Below are 20,092 nucleotides of genomic sequence, written 5' to 3' on the forward strand. Positions count from 1 at the left end.
TTATACATACATATGTATGTCTGCATGTATTGTACATATTCATATTACACATATTATTGCACCAGCACATTTTATTACGTATTACGTTATATAAGTGCTGAATGCTGCTCGACGTTAATGAACTTTATAAATTAGTTAAATTAATCCAAAGGACGGCATTTGCTGCTTTTTTGCTGTGAAATCGTTCATTCTACATTGGCCTTGAACCTACGAGAGAAACATGAGAAATCGAGAACTTCGCCAACTCCTTTTCGTTGTGTAAATATTGTATGCGTCTGTGCATGCGCATTTCGCCATACAAGCATGAGCTTTAGGGTGGTTGAGTAGGTGAAGGTTATTTAAATATTTAAGGTATTGCTATAGAAAAAGTGAATATGTTTGCTTCTAATGAAATTTTTTGAGAGATTTTGTGCTGGAATAAGGTTTCGAAATCCGGAAACATCTCTAATATTTTTAAAAATTATTTCAGAAATTTCTTATATCACTACATCAACAACAAAAAGTAATGTAATAAAATATATGTGTATACATCCATATTTCTGCATAAAATCTAGATTAAAAGCTATATTCAGCTTTGCGTTTTCGTAAAAAAAATTATACATGAAAGCAGCAAAAAAGTCATTATGTGAAATTATGCGTATAAAAGTATGCTGTTTACTTCATGAAAGTGATCCAACCACTTCCTGTACCGTTTCGGTGCCAGTTTATGCGATTTATACCAGTTGCCTGTTCGATTCGCCACACTCCAGCCATAGTAAAGTCGAAGATAGCTTAAAGTCACTTTATTTATGATTGCTTAGTAATAATTATTTAAGAGTTATTGTTATTTATACTGGAAAAATAAAAATTCTAGCCGGCCGTTTCCTCGTTTATACCAGTTAATGTGCTTTAAACCAGTTGCTTGTTCGATTCACCAATCTCCACCGTTAGTAAAGTCGAATATTGTTTAAGTCTTCTTCATATCGAAATGTATAATAATGATTATTTAAAATTTATTATTATTTTTACTGGAAAAATAAAAGTTCTGGCCTGTCTGTTTACAACCTCAGTAGCTAGTTCTGCAGAAGAAGCCTGCTTAACATTTATAAATTTAATTTTTCTTGCTAATTTCGTAATATCTACGAAAATACCAAACTATAATTTACACTTTTAAAACATATAACAACCACCAGTACGTTTAACAGCCGAAAAGTATGCTAAAAAATATTTGCCAATCGTGCCTAGACAACTCACCACCCTAATATACACAAGTTTACTCATTATTATATCATGAGCATATAGATATTATTTGTGCTGCTTTCTTTAAATCATTTATTGTTGTTGTTTTTCATGTTTTTATATTTTTCTTTATTTTTATATTTCTTAAGTCGCATTTCGCTAATCGCTGGCGATGCACACTTTCTTTGCGCAAGCTTTCATTCTTTTATTTATACAAACTCATTGGCGTGCATATACATACATATGAATATGTACAAATATTAGACTATAGCTATGCGCAAACACATCTGTTTATTGGTTTTCACCTTGTTGTTGTTGTCACTGTTGTCGGCTACGTTGCTTTTATTGCATTTATTTTTGCACTTCATTTGGCTATTGTGCTTTAGCGCCTGGCAAATATTCTGCTGTCTAACGGCGGCAATGACCTTCTTTATTGCGCTCTTGCTGTTATACTTTGTTGTTGTTGTCGTCGTTGTTGTTAAGCTTTCCCCTTCTAGCCTTGGAATTATATCTAAGGGCATTCCCTTGTCAATCCCTTGCGCTGCGCTTGTCCCATATATACACAAAAGCAGACAGCGCGCCATACTACTTGGATACATATAATTATACATATATGTATGTGAGTGCATATAATATGTTCATCACTGTGTGCCTGCCTGTGCTCGTGCTTTTATATACATAATTTCTGTTGAAAAGTGAATCGGTCAAACACTTATCTTCACTCCGCCCCCACAGTGCCGCCGCTTTCAGGCGACAGACCGTCATATGGTTTGTCTGATGCTTGCTCCAACTCCCTCACTACGCGCGCTAGTTTAAGGAACTCTGCGCAACTCCACCCTCCCCAGCAGCGCGTTATTTATAGCAATGGTGCGCAGCAAGTTCGATCCTCTTGCAACTTGCCACTGTGTGTTTACGAGTATATGAATGAATGCTTGTTGGTGTCTAGGCGTAAGTATGTAAATAACAGAGACACACGCTCTCTTTGGTGTGTGGATATAGCAAAAAAAAGCATTCAACTGCTTTGTTGTTGTTACACATTTGTTGCCTTTATTTTGCTAACCGCTGACAATGCGGTATGGTCAGTGTTGTCGCTGTTTTTGTATTATTTTTTTCACCGTCATAGCGCTGTTTACTACTCGGTCTGGCCACGTACATACATATGTACATAGCTATGGACAACCAAACAATAGCAACACAAAGCGTTTTAGTGCTACGCTAGTTATTGTTGTTGTTGCATATTTTGTTGCAACGACTTTATGCCAATAATGCCGGTGTCACTTACACATTCGTAAAAGCGTACAGACGGTCGTGGCGACCCCACCATTCGCACTCTTTGGCAACAAAGAATTGAGGAGCAGAGAGCACTAACTCACGCAACTGTGTCTGCGTCTGCTGCACTTGAAAATCGTGGGGCACGATTATTACAAAATATGTATATACAGTTATGCGCAAATAATGCGAATGCATACGAGTCGAAATTAATTGAGCAACAATGGTAGCTGGAGACTTCTTACCTTTTATGTGTTTATATATAGGTACATAACTATATATTTTTCTTATATAGGAATAAGAATATACATACATATGTATATAAGTACATATTTGTAGTATATATGTATTTCTCTTTATAGCTTACTAAAGAGCTCAGTGGCTAAGTACATATTACCGTTTAAGTAAAAAGTAATAATAGACTTTGCTCAAAAAAAATTGAATAAAGTTTTTTAGAAAACTTTTTTGACAAAACGTAACCTATTGTACTACTGAAAATTTGATGTTTGTAGAGTTTAGAGTCCATTTTACAAAAGTAATTACTTTTAACGCCTTTTAAAGTACATTACAGTTATTAGGAAAACAGTTAACAGTGTAACTGCTCATTATAATATCAACGCATCGAGTTCGAGTGAGATCATATTTGTGAGTGAGCTTTTTCAAACCAATCTCAACAGTCACAGTGCTGAAAGTTTATGAAATCTTCAGTTTTCGGAATTATTTTTGGAATTTTTGGCGCTGATAAAAACTTCAGAATACTTTTACTGTTTTAGAGAACGCTTTCTGCGTGTCTTCTGCTATTTAACTCCTCTATTATGCTATCAAAATAAACTTTGGTCTTAAGAGTTCGAGTTTATTCTATTTTTAGGAGAGTTTTTTTCAAACACACCAAACTTATCAACACCCATTCACTGACTCTGCTAAGAAAGTATTACTGTTAACCCGCTATATTATAAGATCTATGCAAACTTTTCTCATGTGAGTCCGAACATAAGCTTTTTTGTGAGAGAGCTTTTTCCACTCAACCTAACCTATCATATTTTTTCTAGTAAAAAAGAATAAAATTTATATTTATTTTGGAAGAAGTACTTTAAAGCTGTTACAAAAAGCCTTTTTATGACTCTTTTGGCACAGTAGTACCGTTAAACCTCTATATTATGGGATCTCAAACTTTTCTAATAAGAGTTCGATGAACATTTTTGTAAGAGAGCTTTTTCAACTCAACCTAACCTATAATAATGAAAATAGGTCAACACGGGATATAACAAGTTTTTTTTGGATTTATTGGACATAAGCTAACCAACTCAATCTAACCTAAAGTAATGAAAATGAAATTAGGGTTTTACAAGGTCTTTTTGAAACATATGTACATATGCATTGAAAACCGCTATTGAGGCGCATTACCGCTATAAAAAAAGTGCAATGCATTTGTCTTGACGATTATGTACTAAGAGAGTAGCAACATACATACATATATTAATATATAACACACACATCCACAGAAGAAATCCCGAAATCTATTGCATTCCTCGCTACAAAAAGTACCAAAAAGTTCTTCGCTCGCCTTTGTACCCTACGACAATTCCAATTAGGCAAGCCTCACTGTATACCAATTCATAAAAAATTGTTTTTATATTTGTTTTCATACTCTATACATACGGTACATACATATGTACATATATTTATTTGCACATTGCTGTTGCCGAAAAAAAAGATTACATTTAATATGAGAATAAAAATCCAAAAAAATTACGACAACAACAACAACAAGAATACCAACAACACGAGAATACTTCAACGGCGGCGGCAGAGCGAAACGCCAACGTCAACAAAACAAAGCCAAAGCAATAATAACAACAACAACAACAATACAAGCACACACAACAACGACACGACAGCGAAGGCAACGATGACTGCGACGACTGATTTGCACAGCCTTGAACTTCTGTTAGAGTGCATTAACTTTAAACTGCACTACACAGCACTCGATTGGCGGCAGGGGTTTTGCGTCATGCGAGTGTGTTCGTAAATTCGTAATATTCCTGGCTTTGTGTAAGAGTGAGCTTACACACACACATATACGTACATATATAATTTTTTTGTATGTGCTTGGGTGTGCGCCAATTTATATACTTGCTATGTAAAGTGTATTATGAATTTATGTGCATATATACATGCATACATACGTACATGTGGATGCAGGCATGTTTGGCTGACTGGATGAACTCACTTTAGCGAGGTTGGGTCGCTTGCGCGGCTGGTGCAAGTATAGATGCGTTGTTTATATTCTATGGAATGTCTGCCTATATGTTTGCTGGTGTGTGTGTGTGCGAGACATTTCTGATTGCGTTATGCATAAGTATGTGCTTGGTATATGAAATACAAATACATGTACATATATGAGTGAATTTGTTACTTATTTTTTTTTTTTTTTGTGTTATTATTTTTTTTGGGCGTTCGTCGCTTGTCGGTCGATTACTTAAATATTATCTCAATTTTATGATAGAGATTGCGTAAATTACGATTTATATTTGCAGTGAAACTGCTCACACCCCCCACTCGATGATGCAGTCATACTTATACATACATACACACACATGTTCAAATTTGTGATTTACTGTTTACTGATGTAAGATTTCAAAATATTATGACACCGATTTTATTTTCAAAATTATATTTTTAATTTTTCGTCTTAAAGTCCAAAAATACTGAAGAATCACAAATATTCATCTATACATATGCATGTGTGTATGTATGTTTTTGTTCCCAATAATATTATATTATATACACACATTTTTACATCTATTGATTTCATGAGAAATTCGCTCTTATCACAATGCTAGAAAACAAACGCTCTAGCACGTGGCCCCTAGCTCTCATATGCATGTGTGTGTGTGTGTGTAGTAAATAGATTTGTTGTAGCCGCTAATGGGTAGGAGAGTCATGCATACTATAGAAGCGCTCGCTTGCCATATAAAATACAAGAAATAGTACGAGTATATGTCGGTATGTATGACATGTTTTGCAAGGAACGAAAGTGAAATTCTTTCATATGAAAAACGCATGAGTCATTTTATGCGCTTTAAGCAATTAATGTACAGATTATTTATGCATATAGGAATTTATTGAATGCATTGTTATTGTGTTATTGCAACGATAATGATATGGTATATATGTACATAGATGTGGATATGTATATAGATATACTATGTATGTAATAATCAGCTTCTTAAGACAATTTGGAAACATAACTATTTGGAAAATATTTTTTTTTGTTTTATGTATGTATGTATTTTATTTTAAAGTCTCATAAAGCAATATTTAAATATATTTTTGAAATATTATTTTTTATTTTTAATATATTTTTTTTAAGGTTTATAAAGCAATTTTTAATTACATATTTTTTTTGTATTATTAATCTTATTTTTTTAAGTTTTATAAGGCAAAATTTAAATATTTTTTTAACATATTTATGTTTTTTTGTTTTAATATTTTTTTAAGCTTCATAACTATTATTTTTAAGATTTTTTAAACAACTTTTAAAAATATTTTTATTTTTTTTTTTTGTATTTTTAAACCTAATTTTTTAAGTTTTATAAGGCAATTTAAGTATTTTTCTAATATTTTTTTTTCTTTATAATAAAACTTTTTTTTAGGTTTCATAACTATTAATTTTTAAGCTTTATAAAGCAATCTTCAAATATTTTTTTCTAATATTACTTGTTTTATGTTAAAATATAATTTTTATGCTACATAACTATTGTTTTTAAGATTTAAAAAATAATTTTAAAATGTTTTTTTTTTATTTAAAAATTTAATTTTTTAGTTTTATGATTGCCTTATAAAACTAAAAAATTTAATTTTTAAATAAAAAAAACATTGCCTTATAAAACTAAAAAACTAAGTTTTTAAATTAAAAAAAATTTAAATTATTTTTTTTTTATTTTATTTGTTTTATTTAAATATTATTTGTTTTATTTAAAAAATATATTTTTTAAGCTTCATTAAGCATTTTTCGAACAAATTTGTATAGTATAGTATACATTTATCTACATACATACATATGTATATTTGTCTGTATGCATAATGAAATTATGCACTATTCATATGAGTTCAACATACTATATACACATAAATACATATGTATGTATATACATACATATATAAATTCATAACCTATAAGATGTTAAATGCAATTTTCGTACATACCCAAACTCAAAGAACCGCTAACATTGTCTGCAATAGTTTGGTCCAACATGTAATACGTCTCTTAGAAGCAGCTTACAACTTTTGCTAACTGTTTTTAGTTTACACGAATGTTTTTGAGCAAAATTCACACTTTACTTGCTGATATTACTTAAATCTTATTTCAGTGAAAGCTCTTTACTGCTGATACTACTTAAAGCTTTTTTCAGTGAAAGCTCTTGCTGCGCCTTACACACGGTTTAAATGTTTTTATATTATTTTAGCAATGTTTTTATAATTCTATTAGTGTTTTTCTATATTTATATTGTTTTTCCACACTTAGATTATTGTTTTTCTATAATTCTATTAATATTTTCACTTTTTTTTGCACTATTAATGCCAGCGCTCTCACTAGTTTCCCAAAATTGTTAGTTTAAGAGTGCGTTATCAACTCTCTTCCAATTGACTAATCACAAATAGTAATTGTTGTTGTTTTGCTGCGCGCTTTTTACCCGCTATTTGTTATTATTTTTTTGTTTGCCGTGCGCATATAAAAAACTACACACTTTAATTATTATAGTGACACAATTTCTTGTTATTTGTTTTGCTCGGCTGTGCGCATTTCGTAAATGTTCCCATGCATATACACGCGTTAAGTTTATAGGTTGTTAGGCGAATTTATGCCGCCACGCACAGCTGACGTATGTAGGTGTCGTTAGCTGAAAGCCGAATGAATGAATGGCGCAATTTTGCCAATCGCCTGCTTTTAGCCCGAATGGGGACGGTAATTTTCGAAAGTTCTAATTGCGCGTTGTTGCTCTTGTGTTTTGACGCCTTTGCGGCGTTTTTTTTTTGTTGTTGCTGTTGTTTTTTCTTATAAGAAATATTTTAGCTCTTTGTTTATTGTTTTTGTTTTTCGCTAAAATGCGCTTTTCGTTTGGGTTTTTGCTCTTTCCGCTTCCTCACCCAAATAAACGTGTTATTTACATGTATGTCTGTCGCTTTGTTGGCATGTATGTTTGCATATTTCGACGTAATATTCTATTAATGGTACTTTTAATTAATGTTAATGTCTCGGCGACTTATTATGAAATTCGCCACAACGGTGCAATCACTTCGGACACGTGTAGTTTACAGTTAACTCTCGCAATATAGTATTGTCAGTAGTAATATTTATTGTTTTTGCTTTTATATTTCATTAATTAATGTTTGGTAGACTCTATATTAAGCCACACACAATACACTTCTTTGCTGGAAGTACAAAACTGTTTTCAATTGTTTGTTTGTGTACATAAACAGTAAAAATATGATAGTTCACTAGAGTTTATTAATGTTTTTTATTTTTATTTATTTTATTTTATAATATTTTTTTAACAAATCAGTTAAATTCCACGAATTTTTTAGTATTATTCATTTTTCAAAAAAATTTTCTGCCTCTGTCACTAATGTCTATGTTCCTTAACGCTTGCCGTAAGAATTATGACTGATTTGTTGTTTTGAATTGCAATGGCATTCGTGCTGTTGCTGATGTTGCTTCGACTACTGCCATCGTAATGGTATTTGTATGCGCGCACATACTCACACATACGAACATATGTATGCCAGTGGGCATGACTGTCGTGTTGTTTAAAGCTTTACGTTGGCCACTGTGTGTGTTGTTTGTGTGCTTAGTGCGCTGTTGCTCTTCGTCGAAGAAAGTCTGACGATACGAAAAACTTAGCAATACAAAGAGCAAAGAATATCTATATGTACACACACAGTATATACATACATACATACAGTATATTTTGTTCTCGTCAAGCAAAACAAAGGCAAAGAAATGGCTAACAGCAGCGTGGAGTGTGGGTAGCAGCGAAAAAGTTGCTTACACATTGAAGCAAAAGAAGCATAGAAAGAAATGTACGGCTTTTGAATAGAACCGTAAATATCGGTGACCAAGTTGGAAGCGGTAGTGAAGATCTATGCACTATCTACACATACATACAACTATTTTCCCAACTTATAACAAATTGTCAGTGCGGCTAGGTGACTTAGTTGCTTGCAAATGGGGCCAATCCCACGGAACTGGTAACCAGCGCAACACGCTGCCAAGCTGAAACTTCTTTATTACAGATGTATACTATACACATACTATACTATATACATATACATACATACATACATATGTATATACATCTAGACAGTTGTATGTAAAATATACACAAGTGCTCAAGAATGAGAATACTGCATCATATAGAAGTGTAGAAATCTTTGTAAAAAGTAGAACACGAGCGCGCCGCGCTTCGAAGCGGTTATATAAAAAAAGTCCCGTTTAAGCTGGCTTACGCTCAATAAATGATCGTTGGCGCTCTTGGGCTTTCGGCTTTACGGCTCTTGCGCTAATAACTGCTATATGTGTGGGGCTGGTTGAAGAAAAGTAGGTTCTTCTCTCGTGTGCTTTGGATGATCCTTCAAAGTGAAAGTTTCGGTTAATGTAATCGTACACATAATATTACTTAAGCGCGCTGATAATCACCGCTCTGACCTCATAAATTAAATAACTTTAAATCTGAGTCCATAAGTGGGAATAATATAAGTAAATATGTATGTATATATGTATGTAAGTATGTAGACGAAGATGTGGGTTCGTCTCAATGCAGCTTGAAATATATTATATATACATATATATGTATGTATGTATGTGTCATGTATAAACAAAAATCAATTTAGAGTATAAATATTACTTAAATATGATATGAACAATTAAAAAATATGTTACAATAAAATTTTGTAATAACACCAAAAAAATTATATAGCTAATAAATTTTATCTCTACAAACGAGAATTAAAAGAAAGTTCTCTCTAAAAATCAATCAAGAATGATTCTAGCGGTTTTTGTTTTATGCATATGCCCAACTCTTTTCCATTATTTTTTACAGCTGCTCGTTTGTGGCGTTTAATTCCACTGCATCCATTATCCCACACTGCAAAAAGATTATTTCCATAATTTTTTCAAAAGATGACTTTAGTAATCTGACAGGATTGACGGTCTTATATGCAATGTGTTTGATGATCTCTTACACTCAAACTCTTAATTTGGATCTCTGATGTCAACACTTAAACCGTCTAAAGAAAACAATCCTCAGAAACGGTTAGTTTTGACCAATGGGAGTGAATTTGTATTTGATCAAAACAACGCCTGAACAAACACTTGGATAGCGACTCGCCAGAAGCTCCGGGAACTTGGTTGGAATAATCTTATACGACCACCTTATAGTTCCAATCTGTCATCACGTTATTACTACCTTCTCCTTTCTATGGCGAATGATTTGGCTATTGATAAACTCGCCTCAAGAAAAGCTTGTGAAAATCGAGAATAATTTTTTCCGATAGTTCTACAAGAATAATATTCAGAAATTACCTTTCAAACGACAACAATTTATTGAACAAACCCGTACATATTTTCCGGGACCTTTGGACCGATCTCAATGAATTCTGTTTTGTTCAATTCATCACGATTCCGATAGCAAAAAAATGTTATAATATCGAAAATGGGAAAGAATAATACAGAAGGGTATTCAAATAAATGGAAAAATCGATTTAAAATTCAATGAAACCCAAAAAGGAGGGTACCAGCAAAATTCAAATGGCTTGGTCTTAATTATTACCTTGCTAAATGAGCAATTCACGCAAGTGAGGAAAGTTCCCTAAGTGCCATTCTCTTGATAGTGGCAAGAAATAATTATTTCGCATATGACTCAAACAGCTTACGACTTTCGGTCTTGGACCAAGCATCTTCTGGGTAGCCAAAAAACATTCTTTGGAAGACGAGCTAAAGTGAGAAGGCGAATTAGCTCTCCGCAGAGTTGTGCGCTGGATTTGGGATCTGCCACGTAAAAACTCACCCCCAATGAAAAGGACTCAGCAGCCTCGGATGAGAGACCCCTCTTTTGATGACGACCACTGCAAATGTATTAAGGTTACGACTAAGGCTGGCATCACCGCCGTTCAAGAAGGGCGATGACCTCTACACAGCGGATTGCAAATTCCGTTTGGGATTTGTGGTAGGAGAGAGACTCCATCGCCGAGTCTTCCTGGCATGCACCCGTGGATGAACGTCTAGTCACACTCCGCATCAAAGCAGAGTCCTTCAAAACATCGCTGATTTATATACTCCCACACCCCGACGGAAGATAAGGACGTTGTGACCAAAGATGTCTTCTATGATTCAACGCTGAATAACTCTTGCCAAACGGTGCTACTTAGCACTGAGTAGGCAGCTGAGGAGTAAAGTCCTCCCTCAAAGAACAAAGACCAAATTCTACAAGACACTCTTCATCCCCGTCCTGCTATATGGTGCATAGACATGAACGATGACAACAGCTGATCAGTCGACGTTGCGAGAAAAAGGTTCCGCGGAAGATTTATCGCTCTTCGCGCATTGTCAACGGCGGGTATCGCATTCGATGGAACGATGAGCAGGACGATATATACGACGACATTAGCATAGTAGGCGAATTAAGAGGCAACGGCTACGCTGGCTAGGTCATGTCATCCGAATGGATGAAATCACTCCAGCTCTGAGAGTATTCGACGCAATACCCGTCGGGAGAAGCAGAGGAAGAGGAAGACCTTAGCTTCCGTTGGAAAGATTAGGTGGAGAAGGACCTGGCTGCACTTGGAGTCTCCAATTAGCACCAAAAAGTGAGAGGAAAGAATGACCAGCGCGCTGTTGTAAACTCGGCTATAATAGTTTTTAATTGTTGTTGTAATTTTTATATTTAATATAATTTAATATTTATTTATTGAAATTAAATAGGAGCCTTTGCTAATCTCTTCAAAGATATTTTGACTAAATTTGTCAGCGATCGGCTGTAATAAGTTGGGATACTTGGAAATAGATAAATCTAATAAAATAGGAAGCGAATCAACCTCAATCTTATTAACATTTACTCTCTAAAATAGTTTCATTTCATCGATCAAATCATCAAACATATTGAATCTCTAATTGTAATCGTTTATTCTCTGCCATTTTATGAGATTAAAAAAAGAATTATGTTACGGTATTTTCCATAGACTACTTAGGAATTATTCCAAGCTCTTGTATTAAATAAAAGTGTGACATTTCGTCCATTAAAACTGAAACTAGATTTCGAATTGAGAACTACCAACTTTTTAGAAGCTCAGTTACAGTTGTTGTTATTGTCGCTCTCTAATAAAAAGCGATTTATTTTGTTCTCATTTGTATGTATGTAACTTACTCGAACGCGCTGCATAAAATAATTTCAATTGTTGTATTTTTAAATTACTTCCACATACACACATGTAAACACACACACACTCATACATATACATTTATTTATATATCAATACAAACAGTCACTGATCTAACCTGTAACTGTATGTAGAAGTGGTTGACCTACTTTCCGACTCTAAAGCTCTCTTTTTTTTTTTGTTAATAAAGAAAAGAAAGAAGTATAACTATTTTTTTTTTGTGTTATTTTTCTTTGTTTGCTCGCTTATAACTTATGATAGTGTTGCGTCGTGTTCTTATGTGAGCATGTGCGCGATCGCTTTCTCTTTTCTCAACCGTAATTTGGCGTTAACTTGGCCGTTGGGTTCTTAGCAGAAGTAACATGTTACCACTATGCATATGCTTTTATACATACATATATGTACATATATGTACATATGTATGTATGAATGTATGTATGGTTGCATATAGAAAATATGTGTGCTAACCAACTTTCTTATTCTCAATTGCATAAAACACATGCTTATGTGTATGTGTGTGTGTATACATATGTATGCCTAGCACATTTGTCTATTAATGCTAATTTACATGTGCACGTGCATACATGCTATTATATATGTATAGTAAGTATGGTATATGTAGACCATTTCTTATGCGATTAACTTTTTTAGATACGTTTGACTATAGTTATCGTTACAATTTCCGATTGGTCATTATACTTTTTTTGGATGTATCGAAATACTTCCAATAGAAATATATTGTTCATTGTTGGTTCGTTATGATGCATTTCACCTTCGAACAATCTAAATACATCGAAATTTCTGTGAAATATACATTGTGACAAAAAACTAACCCGGAATTTGCAAATAAAATTAAAAATATTCAATTATACATCAATATTTATTTTGTAGTCTTTAAAGTGTAGAACGAAGCTTAGGTGGGACCATTAGAAACCACTTCAATTTTTAGAGTTTTAAGATCGGTGCATTAAACCAAAATTTCTGCAAAAATTATCAACTTTAAGACAAATATCGGAAATGGAGAAGTCAGTACCGTTTCTTATAATAGTATCGATTTCATCAAATTTTGACATCAAATTATAGTAAATCAAGCAAAAATCATAAGAGATATTTTTTCTGAAAAAACCCGGAATATGAAACTTATTATTTTTAGTAGATTTAGATCGATTTTGTTTTCCTCTTGGATGAAAATTGACACATATCGGGGATTTGTATAAAACGGGCTTTTCAAGAAGAGCGCCGCAAAAGTTTTTTTTTAATAAAACAACAACGATTTGGAATATCAATGAAATTCTTTCTGTGAAAGTACATTTGTATGTAATTCCATTTCTTTTGCATGGCCACCACGGGCACGCTTGCAGCAGTTCAGACGCTGAACCCAATTTTAGATGGTTTTCAACGTTCATCAATCGTCGCTGGATTGTTGGCATAGACCATAGACTTGACGTACCCCCACTGTAAATAGTCTAACTGCATCAAATCGCATGACCGAGAGGGCCAATTGAATTGGTCATTTCGTGATATAACTAGAATACATTCATCTCTATACATTCACCAAACTTGGTTTTCTATAAATCGATTGTAACACTCGCTGTGTGGCTTGTGGCGCCGTCCTGTTGGAACTACGTATTGTCCAAGTCTATATCATCCAATTCGAGCCAAAAATATTCGGTTATCATTGAGCGGTAGGGATTCGCATACACAGTAACGTGCCGGCCGTGATCTTAACGGAAGAAGTACGGCCAAATGATGCAATGGTGACTGATGGAGTATGTGTGGATTGCTGTCTGACCAATAACTCATATTTTGCTTAATGATGAAATCATTTAGCCAGAATTGAGCCTCATCGTTGAAGATGACTTTTCGATGAATATCCGCATCGTTTTCAAGTTGTTGCTCAGTCCAATTCACGAACATGCGAGAATACTGGTGGTCAAGCGGCTTACGTTCCTGCGTCAATTTGATCTTGGTCAAGATCGCAAAATTCGCCACAACGACGTCACAGAGATGCCCAACGCTTGAGAACTTGATTTTTTCGATCAATTTGTACGGCAGCAATATGTAATAGTGATCTGATTGGCACAAAATATTCGGAAATCGGAACTGTTACTGTAAAAAATGATCTTAGCCACATTTTGTGAAAATATCTTTTAAAATAAAAAGTTTTTAATGCAAGGACTTGAGTTTGAATTTCGTGAAATTTCGTGAAGATACCCATATGCTGTAGTGGTCCAATATTGCCGGTTCGGACAAATCAGCAACTTTTTTTGGGAGAAAAGGAAGTGTGCAAAATATCAGTTCAATATCTCAAAAACTCAGTTCGGTTATATAAGCAGAATTGACAGACAGGCGCATATAGCTATCGACTCAGCTCGTAATGATGATCATTTGTATAAATGGAAACGACTTTCGTTAGCTATGATTTAATCTAAAAGCTTAGAAGATTCAAAGTGTCTTAGTACTGGAAGTAGTTGGCAGTTCGATTTCACCTTTGTGTTATCAAACTATGTCTAGAATGATAGAAGATAATAAAATCTGACATTAAAATGGAATCGATGCAATGCTCGAAATCGAATAGAATCGGTAGTATTTCAAGAACTCTTCTCGAAATTTGACGTTACTTAGTTTGTTAGAGGCACAATGTGTTTTTAGGAAAATTGGAAAGGATTGTTATGTGGGCAAAGATCTTGTATAAATTTGCATATTTTTCTGATTTGCAATGTTGCTGCGTAGTTGTGTTGAGATTGATTCAGTTGACTTAAATTGATTTATAAGTGGATATTGGGACCAAACTACCTTTTCACACTGGGTCAAACCACGTCAAGTGGATTCTGAGCTCAAATTACTAGGCCCCACATTAGGATGAACCTTACGGTGGAAGAATTAACACTGTCCACAGCCACTAAGGCACTCATGATATGCAGACGCCTAGCTGTCAGATCCTGGGGTTGCAAGCCAGGTATCATCAGGTGGCTACCATGATCGAAAGGCCTATTGTCACTTATGGAGCGGTTGCTTAGAGATCGAAGGCAACGCAGTCTTCGGTAGGCCTTCAACTATCGCAGCTACAAAAACTCGCCTGCGTCTGCGCTTCAGGAACAATGCGCACTTGCCCAACCGCTTTCGAACCAACGATTTGGCGAATTGAATAAAATCTAAATACTAGGTTGTATGGGAGATATGTGATATAGTTGTACGATCTGGCCGATTCCGACAAATGATCAATATAATATCACAATGCACCTACGTACCAAATTTTATTCGGATAACTCAAAAATTGCCGACGAAATTTCTATAATGACTAAAAAACTTCGCCTTAAATATCGCTGACTCAAAATTGGCTTTAGACCTACAGTTTCTTAGGAAAAGTTGTTCACAATAATCCGTAGAACATTTTTTGGTTCCCTGTAAATCTACCCGCTCTAATGTATATCTTTGCTCAAATATATATCGCTGCTTTAGTCTCTTGTTTCAAAATTACTTACGAAACTCTGTTTGGAAAATTCAGTCAAATATTTTTCTTTCACAAAAATTGTGTTAAATCATTTTTTTTTATTTATATACATATCAAAAATGAAGATTTTATATCAAAAAAGAATTTTAGAATATATAAATAAAAATTTAACAGTTAAAATGCTCTAGATCTAGCCTTATCCTTTTGACAAATGATATTCCTCATTATTAAAATTATTAAAAAATGTCAAAACAAACTTTCCAAAAGTATGAATTTATGTCTTGTGCGCTTTTTTAAGCGAAACCAAAAATTCTATAAAAATAAAAATCAAATCACTTAGCATAAAATTAATTGTAATAAATTAAATTAAAAATTTTAAAACGTAGCATACGAGTACATAACAGTAGTACCACACATCCCTTGTATAATAATGAGATTTTACATAATTTTCAACCGCCAATGTCATTCGCGTGTAGGGAAGTAAAGTGTCAACGTACCCTAACTGTCTGCTCTATACAACAATTTGAACTCTCCCAGCTTACATAGTATTGATGACTGTTGAATTTGAGGTTAAGCAAAATCTAACAGAGTTTGGGAAATGTCTGTGACCATAATGTCGGGTCATGCAACTAATAAAGTTCGTCTGCGTTCAGACTGACAACAAAACCAAATCAAAATATTTGACAACATAAACACGTACGCATACATATGTACATGTATACATTTACATATATTTCGGTATATTTTTTTATATATTTGGGATGGGCGCGCCATCCTGGTCGTATGTATGTACATAAGAACATTGGCCTTTCCCTTTCGTTTAGAATTCAAAAGCGTAAAATTGAGAGGAAGACCGCAAAAAACAAGTGAGGAATAATGCGAGAAAGAGCGTGCTGCATGCGCAGGCAAAATAAACACTTGCAAATATTAGTAAACGTATATTTAACATATCCCAGTAAAGGCAAACGAAATGAGCGTCGTTCTTATTAGACTTTGCGGTAGTGTTGTTCTCTTGTTAGACAGTAACAAAAGAATAGTCGTTAAACTAAACAAAACTATTTTCTTGGTTGGTTGAAAAACTAGCGACTTCAACCGTCATATTAGAAGTGTTCGATTTGATCTCTGCTCAGAAAAAAACTTGTGAAGGTAACAACAGTATTGTCCAGTTGAGTTCAGTACAAGTGAAGACACCTCACTTAAGGGGTTACATGCGTTTCCTCAGAGTAAAAATCAGGCTCTTGTTAACCATTTTTTCTCATAAAAAAAATGAAATATTTTTTATGTTTTTATTGTTACAAACATACACTATTAACAAAGAAATTCTGAAATTTTTGGGGAAAAAATATTTTAAACTCGGCCATTGCGACGCCATTTCCGGTGACCCTGCGGAAATAAGATGCACCCGCGTTGGCAGGATAACTCCTTACAAGATCATCTAAAGTGAAGAAATACGTGTTTTAGTTAAAAGCTTAAGTTAGATCTTGGACGAAAGAAAAATAACTGAAAATTAAAGTTTTGGCGCTCTAGTCTTTAAGAATTGTCACTCAAAGCCCTGTGTAAAATTTCATAAAGATCGGTTGAGCAGTTCTCGAGAAATCTTGCAATCGACTTCAAAAACTCTGTTTCGAAAAAAACGCGTTTAAAGACGGCATACCTAGCCTAGCTAGCCTCGGAGGCACAAGTCCTCAAGACTGTATCTCCGAAACTATTACTCGGATCAACTTAAAATTTAGGATTTTAATAAGACAATAAAAAAATTAGATTTTTTAAACCCGTAAACCAATGTAACCCCTTAAAAGTAACAAAATAAATACTATATATTCATATGTATATAGTTATCCAATAATTGGTGAGATGTAAGTTCACAGCTAGGTTATGTCAGTTTAAATATCATATAATCGAGGGCAAAGTGCATTTAAACCATTTAAATGCGGTAAGGACACAAGTTCTTGTTGGTATACAAGACCAATACGTTCTACTTGAACCCTTATGTAAGCTTTCTGCACGTAGTTGATGTTTTTGGACGCGTTTAACTCTTCATTCACGGCTGGAGAGACTTGAGACATGCGCAAACACATGACGCTGTGTTTGAAATGAAGAGGGCTTGTAGGAAATTATTACACCGGTAGCACACCACTTATACAAACATAGGTACAGCATAATTATAGCAGGGGAAGCAACGAAAGCCGCTAAACCTAACCTACTCCCAACTTAAGGCTCTACCACGGAACCACCGGTTAAGTAATACTTCGTGGGAGGAAAATGACATTTAAGTATCTTCTATTGTGCGGACTGACAGACGTCTAATCTGTTAAAAAGTCTCAGTTTTGTCATTATGATAGTAGACAGCTTTTCATTTCTCAGTCGACTGACGCATCAGTGTCAGTTGTTGACCGTAAAACTACCACTGAGTGAGTTACTATGAGAAAGTTTTACTTAGGTAAAATTATGCGCGATATAAGTTATACATATGTACAAATATTTCTAATTAGTGCCAAGCCTTTTCCTTTAAGCTTAGTCGAACTCCCTTTTTACTTTTTAGTTTTGGCGAATAGTCCTTCCAAATTTTTGGGAAATAGGTGCGTTCCAGTTACGTTGAACTAACAGTTGATTGAACCACACACCTTTCTCGTGGTATTTTTGCTACCAATAGATGGAGTTTTAAGTAGATTCGGAACGGTTTAGAAAGCTTGTGAGAAGTTTCGTCATTGAAGATATAGCTCAGAATATAGCTATACCCACAGCTATTGGGGAAAATAGTTCTTTTCTCCGTTGGATGGGTACTAGGCTCTTTCCAGGAGCTTTTTAATCTCCAACAACGAAACTTTTCAATATAAAAAGCTAAAAGGTTTCAAAAAAAAAGTATACTTTAAATAAAAATATGTTATAAATTATATAAAATATATATATGTATATAAAAATTTCCTACCGGGCATGTTATATACCTACACATATATATTATATTATTTTTAGAGAATGAATGAGTAGTAAATTGAACTGAGCTATGTTCGGCATTTTTAAAACATGAGAATAATATTTGCAATAAACGAAAGAAATGAACGAATTAGCAATAAAAAACAATTATAATATAAAATTTATGTTATATAAAATGACATTTCTCTTATCCAACATTATCTATATTCTTTGCTACGCAAGTTATTTACTTCCCATACATATACTCGTACGATTACACATACCACATAGGCATTCTGCGGTTTCTCGCGAACTAAAGCTGCCAAAAGTCACCGCGGTAAGGACGAAAATGAAAGTAGAATGAAGATGAGAAGGAAACGCGGACCATGTGAACGAACTGTTAATGACACTGCACAACGTGATATTATACGGCGGACTCAACCTTGAAATTAAGAAGCAAAACACTCACGCAAAAGGACACCGACATTGACGCTGGCATAGTCATCGTCTACGTCATCATTAAATTTAATATCATTATCATATTCACTACTGCACATACGGATGCCGATGCATGCTTATGTCAGCATACTTATGCGTATGTATGGGTGTGAGCGTTTATAAATACTTCAAAAAGTAAATAATATGTCAATACATATGCAAATACATATACATATATACATACTTGTTATTTGTAAGTTATTTTCGAATTTCGCAACTAGTATAGGTGCAATAATTGAATATTCAATATTTATCTCTGATAATCTTTTTGATAATACGTTCAAAATTGCGTCATAATATTACGATATTCTGAAGTAAATCATGCAATTAACAGCAAATTCAGAACATAATAATATAGGGTATAGTAAAAAGAAATCTATTATAAAAAAATCATAAGATTTATGTCAATTATGGAATAACTTCATAATACCGCTCTCATATAAAGCTTCTTCACTATTGGAAAAAATCTGAGACAGACGATTTTTACAAGCTACTCTTGAGGTAAATATTTCAACAACAACATCATTCGCCAAAGAGAGCAACAGCTAAAGTAATCACTTGGTATAAGATCGATAATATAAAATGGAAGCATAAGAACATCCCAACCAAGATCCCAAAGCTTCTGTCGAGGCACCATCGCGATTTGATCACGTCTATTTTAGCTTGGCATTGGTGTAAGTGGTCCACTTTTCATCACCATCAGGTTCAGGTTTATAACGGGTGATTTTTGTTAGGATTTTCATGCTAGTATTTGACAGATCACGTGGGATTTCAGACATGGTGTCAAAGAGAAAGATGCTCAGTATGCTTTGACATTTCATCATGAATAGACTTACTAACGAGCAACGCTTGCAAATCATTGAATTTTATTACCAAAATCAGTGTTCGGTTCGAAATGTGTTTCGCGCGCGTGTTTTGTTCAGCGATGAGGCTCATTTCTGGTTGAATGGCTACGTAAATAAGCAAAATTGCCGCATTTGGGGTGAAGAGCAACCAGAAGCCGTTCAAGAACTGCCCATGCATCCCGAAAAATGCACTGTTTGGTGTGGTTTGTACGCTGGTGGAATCATTGGACCGTATTTTTTCAAAGATGCTGTTGGACGCAACGTTACGGTGAATGGCGATCGCTATCGTTCGATGCTAACAAACTTTTTGTTGCCAAAAATGGAAGAACTGAACTTGGTTGACAAGTGGTTTCAACAAGATGGCGCTACATGCCACACAGCTCGCGATTCTATGGCCATTTTGAGGGAAAACTTCGGACAACAATTCATCTCAAGAAATGGACCCGTAAGTTGGCCA

At 34.3% G+C, this 20,092-nt stretch overlaps 1 protein-coding gene across 1 annotated transcript in view; it reads right to left on the reverse strand.

The window, feature by feature from the left end:
* The window catches only part of LOC105223807 (homeobox protein 5), a 33,881-nt gene extending 25,742 nt beyond the window's left edge, over positions 1 to 8,139 (reverse strand). Inside the window, exons 1-2 of the mRNA XM_049446811.1 lie at positions 6,875 to 8,139; positions 6,697 to 6,832 (exon numbers count right to left, since the gene is read on the reverse strand). Coding sequence (XP_049302768.1) covers positions 6,697 to 6,745 — 49 coding nt within the window. The 5' untranslated portion in view covers positions 6,746 to 6,832; positions 6,875 to 8,139. The remainder of the gene's footprint in view (positions 1 to 6,696; positions 6,833 to 6,874) is intronic.
* Between the last annotated feature and the right edge of the window lie 11,953 nt (positions 8,140 to 20,092).

This window comes from Bactrocera dorsalis, chromosome 1, assembly GCF_023373825.1.
Source record: "Bactrocera dorsalis isolate Fly_Bdor chromosome 1, ASM2337382v1, whole genome shotgun sequence".
Classification (NCBI taxonomy): domain Eukaryota; kingdom Metazoa; phylum Arthropoda; class Insecta; order Diptera; family Tephritidae; genus Bactrocera; species Bactrocera dorsalis.